Source organism: Papilio polytes, unplaced genomic scaffold (assembly GCF_000836215.1).
Source record: "Papilio polytes unplaced genomic scaffold, Ppol_1.0 DF823835.1, whole genome shotgun sequence".
Lineage (NCBI taxonomy): Eukaryota > Metazoa > Arthropoda > Insecta > Lepidoptera > Papilionidae > Papilio > Papilio polytes.
Genome location: NW_013525369.1, coordinates 452,254 through 457,705, shown reverse-complemented (window position 1 = coordinate 457,705; position 5,452 = coordinate 452,254). Strand labels below are relative to the sequence as shown.

The window sequence follows — 5,452 nt, the reverse complement described above, 5'->3', positions numbered from 1 at the left end:
GGCTACAAACTCTAACAAACATACATCTAAACTTTTGCATTTATATTAGTATGACTAGTCTACATATGAAACTAGCTGTTGTCTCTTCGTCCTTGTCAAATTAATAAACATCGCCTATGTTACTCACTGATAGTGTATCTTTTTAATAATGAAAGAATGTTTGAAATCGGTTCAATAAATTTTGACTTATTTCAATACATACAAAAATACAAATCTTTCCTCTTTATATTCTATTGAATCGTATGTATGTTTTGTTAAGGTTATATCTAGAATTCAAATTCAATTCAGTTATCAGCAAGGCAAATACTTCCCTAAATATGGTTTTTTTTTTTGGATATTACATTCATACACTCCAGTTTTATTATATGTATAGAAGTAATACTACTTTAAATCTTATTTCTTACAAATATTAGTAAGTAAGTAAGTAAGATGCGAAAGTTTAGATGGATGTTTGTTAGAGTTTGTAGCCTAAACGGCTGAACGGTTTTCGATGAAATTTGCCATTTATGTAAATGATAGTCTGGAAGAACACATAGGCTACTTTTGCTTCTTTCTTACTCGGACGGAGTCGCGGGCGAAAGCTAGTAATTTGTTTGTAAAGACTTTACATGACCTTGAGTGTGTATGTACCAATTTTCAGAGAATACTTCTTGGAGACGTTCCGCGAGGAGTTGGTAGATATCGAGGTGCGTATCGCGTCCTACCTGCAGGTGATGCGCTGCCCCGACCTCAGCATTATACGCAGAGTACTGCACGCACTCAAGAATGAACCAGTTAACCAAGGTATTTAGTTAAAAAGAAACTTTTTTTTGTATTTTTATACCTATATTCTTCCTATAATATTGTAAAAATTGTTAACTTAACTTATATTTTGATTTAAATTCTAAACTTAATGATTTTTTTTTATTCCAGGCTTTTAGAGGTTAATAAGTTTATTATTATTAAGCTAGTTTATAATATCGATGGCTATTTGTTTTAAGCGCCATTAGGTTAAATGTTCAAGATAGCCATTTAATTTTTTTAGAAAAAAACATAAAAAAAAATTAACAACAATTTAAATTGAAAGATTTTCAGACCGGTTCTAGATTAAAATAACTATAATTCTGCATACTTCTTTATTTATTTCATATTTAAATTCGCTGATTCTTAATTTATATGTATGTATAAGTCTCTATCGCCTAAAAAAGCGGGTGAAACAAATAGCCTTTCACCCTTCGATATTAGTATAGATATTGTTTGCGAGCGCCTGCCACTTTTCGGACAGCAACGATTATATTTTAGCATTACCGTCACGGAGAACGTATTTTATTAATCGGCATTCGAGTCTTGTAACTGTCGGAGTACACGCATTCCCTCTGAGCAAAAGTTATTTACAAATATTTACAGATATATATAATGAATTCCAGCGGTGACGTTCGTGTGGAGCCACCTGAAGAACGTGGGGCAGTCGTCGCTGCCGTCGCGCGTGGAGGTCCAGGGCCTGCTGTCGGGGCACGCGGTGCCGCGCCTCGCGGACACGCCCGACTTCCGCGTCTACTCCCGCAACTACGAACAGAGCGTCTTCTTCGACCAGTATAACGCAGGCCAGTTTATATCTATACTAATATAACGTAAACACACTTTGTATGTAGGATGTCAACAAAGAGATACAAAAATATAGAGGAGGCATTGACACTTTTCATATGATCCACTAACGCTGTCTATTAATAGGTCCCCAAAACGTGTCAAAATTATATTTAAACTAATAGGGAATATGCATGTATTTTTTTTCTTTTTTTAAACGATTCTACTTGTTATACAATAATCACAAAAAAAATTGTCGCGAAAATATTCAACCATTGAGCTAAAAATAATAAAATAAGATTACGACCATTTTCGAGCGACTAAAACGCGACCGGAGTTGTCATGAGACGATTGACGTCAATTGTCTATTCCATTCATAACTTACGCTCAGATGTCACTTCGATGTAAAACACAACAGTTTCTCAAGGTCAAAAAGTCTAAAATCGATTCATTTTTACTATTCCTGGTACAAATAAGTGGTAATTAATAATCCTATTCATTATTTTTTTATTTTAAAGTTGGTTTTGATATCGTGTTTACAGTAAAATACTTCAAGAATGTTTTTCTATATAAACTAACGTAAATTAACTGTGTATTGTCAACACAGCGACGCCATATTAGATAAGCCACTTGCTTCGACCAATAGTGTGCGTTTTAGAACTTAGCGAGGGAATTTGAAAAAGACACTTTTTAATGATTAAATTATGCCACTAAATCACATTATATTTAAAAAAATCTTTGCAGGACTGTTTTTATAGTAATAAAGTATACTTAAAAAAAGTTTGGTACAATTTGGCCTCATATGCATATTGCCTATTGCCAATAGCCATTAATTCGTATCAATAAATCATATTTAGATTTTAAGTTTTATTTTAAAACATTGTTTTTTTTTTTATAACAAGAGATGAAGCTTATTATAATTTTGTAAAAAGATTCATATCATGTCAACAAGAACATGAGTTGGCACCAAACTTGACAACTAACATAGTACCTTTTAAAGTAGTTACCAGTGGAAAAATGTTTACTATGTCTAGTCTAAATATTTCTTAAATTTTGGATGTCAACAATCATAGCATATTATTGATTTTTTAATAAAATATTATACTAGAGACACCTCTTAGGCTATATACAGGGTGTCAGTTAAAGACATGTACAATGGATCACAGATTCCTTGGTCGAAAATGTACAATTTGACCCAACTTACCTCTATCCAAAGTTATTTCGTTTGGACGCTAGAGGGCTCTATAGTTACTACATAAAATGGGATAAATTATTAATAAAATCTGTTAAAAGCATTTCGAGATATTTGAATGATGCAATAATTAGCAAACTTAAGAGGTGGAGAGGAGAGGAGAGGAGGTAAATTAGGTGAAATCGTCATATTTTCAACCAGGGAATCTGTGGCAGTCTCTATGTACAATAGATATAATGTCTTTGAACACTCTGTATTTTCACGCTATTAAATTTACGAAATAAATATTGTTGTAAACATTAAAATACTTTATTTATATGTATTTCATCGTCTTTTAATATTCCTTCGATTCTTTTTTAAACACCCATTTTTTCTAAAGTGATATTTTGACATCCTTATAACACTTATATGTATATTACAGCCAGTATGTATTAATTGTAGATCAAACCTCCTTATCAATCCACAACAAATATATTACAAGAAATTCCTCTAACAGAAAGGGACGCAAACCACAAGAGAATACCAGCAAAACCATATTGCCGTTGTTACTAAAATTCTAAGTAATAATGTAATATTTTCAGGTGGCAATTACGAAGCGAATGTAGTTTTCTCTCCGGATTCGTACATACCTCGTTCTGTGTCACTCAACTTGACTGTGGACATGTTTGGAGAGTCTATTAATTTGTTAGAGGTAAGTTTTAAAATATGTCGTACTTTTGTAAAGCTTTGCATTCTGGAGACCTAATTTAGTCTCTTTTCCTTCCCACCCTTCTCTTATAAGAAAAGTGACACTTTGACAGTGGAGAAGCAAAAGAAGTGGAAATATCTTTTTGTGACTCTCCTCCGACGATTAACGCAACGTGTCTATAAAGGTGGATGTCTGAGCAGCGATCACTTCGTCTTTTCGGCGATTTCAGGAGTCTGGACGCTCGTTTACTAAATATTGTGATATTTAAAAAAAATGTGTCACCGACAAATTGTGAATATCGTCACCTTGCAATTTGACAAAGCATCTGCAAAAAGTTGATGTAATAATATTTTAAAATAAGCCGATACCCGGGACTTATGTTCAAGTTGTCCTTTCGAAACATAATATTTTGTTCATTATAAACAACCCAAATACATTTTTTTAGTTACTCACTGATGTCCTTATTTTATTAATCTATGAAGATACATTTAAAGTACAGTTCTAAAATTTTGTCAGTGTACTCTTTTTTTTAGATCAAAGCCCGTGGTGAAGGTTTTGAAAAATATTTCGAAGCTTTCTTCGGTAAGAATGGTCCGTGGAGTAAAGAAGAAGTAACAAGCAAAATTAATAAACTGCGTATAATGAGATCTACGAACGAAGCTGATGAGTTAAAAGAGAAAGTGGATGGCTTAGGTTATAAAAATAACGCATTGAAACATCGTTACCCGATGGCGGAGTTGGGACTGAAAGTGTTTGGTAATGAAATATCTTTTTGGAGTGCTGAAGGTCCCGATGAAATTGTCAAGTCGTTAGAAAAGTTAAACCCGAAGCTAAGAGTACTGGAAATATTGTCTGGAAAGGTAAGTTATTTGCTTAGCGTCCTAGTTAAAAAAAAGTATTAATCAATTACTTAACTTATCTAAAAATCGCTTTAGATATCGATAAGTGAAAAATTAAACACAAATTATCTGTTAACAACGAAATGTTAAAAAGGTTTGCTTACATTCTATATACCCATCCTTGTCTTGCACAAGCATTAGAACGAGATAGCTATAGTTGATTCTATCAAAGGAATTTATACCTTATTGTGTAGGAAATAAAGTACAACAAGGCGTCTCTGTTCCTCGACACGACGTTCTCAGTACCCACTGGTTGTGGGCTCCCCTTGAACATGAACCTGATGGGCACCAGCTACGTGGACACCAAGATGTCAGGAACTGTAGTGGATAGGTTCCAGCAAGCAGGGAATCTAGACTTCGCTGGTATGATTAGACCTAGGTGAGTATAATTTCATGTATGGATGAGAGTATGACAATCTGTTATTAATAGTGTTTGTATTTGACTAGGTTTAACCCGTGTATCTGTTCGTGTGGTATTAAAAATATACTTCGTACGCTATGTGTTCTTCCAGACTGTTTTAAATTGAATTTTAATAGAGATCCGTTAAGCAGATTTCGAGATACGTGGTAACAAACATCCATCCAAACTTTCCCATTTATATTACTATTATGACTAGCTGTCGCCCGCGAATCCATTTATGCGGAATGAAATAAAAACCTAATTTACAGTCTATGTGTTCTTTTACACTATTTTCTACATCTATGCCAAGTTTCATCAAAATACGTTGATTCATTTTGGAAAATACTATAAATTTTGGAAAATAATATAAAATACAAATACATACGTGAACGTTTAATTTCAAAGAAATGTTATCGATTAAATAGAAGAACTACATTTTTCAGAATTTTAAAGAAAATGCAATAAATAAATTTAAAAACTTTAAATGCTTGTCTTGTTAAAGTTACATTTTTAATACTTCCATTTTTCTTTTTAACTGATAATTTTTTATTTATAAAATCTACTCTTAGTGGACTAGTTGTTGATCATAGTCAAGGTAGACCATAGTCAGGTTTGGAGTCTACTAAGCTAAGAGTAACTGGACCATAGCCAAATCCCCGATAGAGTAGAGTTGCGAAGTGTTGTGATGGTGGTGGTGATGGTGATGTGGG

The 5,452-nt window shown here is 33.2% G+C and overlaps 1 protein-coding gene across 1 annotated transcript in view; it reads left to right on the top strand.

Moving 5' to 3' along the window:
- Nucleotides 1–5,452, top strand: part of LOC106103192 — a 60,602-nt gene that overhangs the window by 11,051 nt on the left and 44,099 nt on the right. Inside the window, exons 14-19 of the mRNA XM_013282880.1 lie at nt 641–783; nt 1,407–1,583; nt 3,337–3,446; nt 3,977–4,303; nt 4,537–4,721; nt 5,391–5,442. Of these exons, the coding sequence (XP_013138334.1) occupies nt 641–783; nt 1,407–1,583; nt 3,337–3,446; nt 3,977–4,303; nt 4,537–4,721; nt 5,391–5,442 (994 nt within the window). The remainder of the gene's footprint in view (nt 1–640; nt 784–1,406; nt 1,584–3,336; nt 3,447–3,976; nt 4,304–4,536; nt 4,722–5,390; nt 5,443–5,452) is intronic.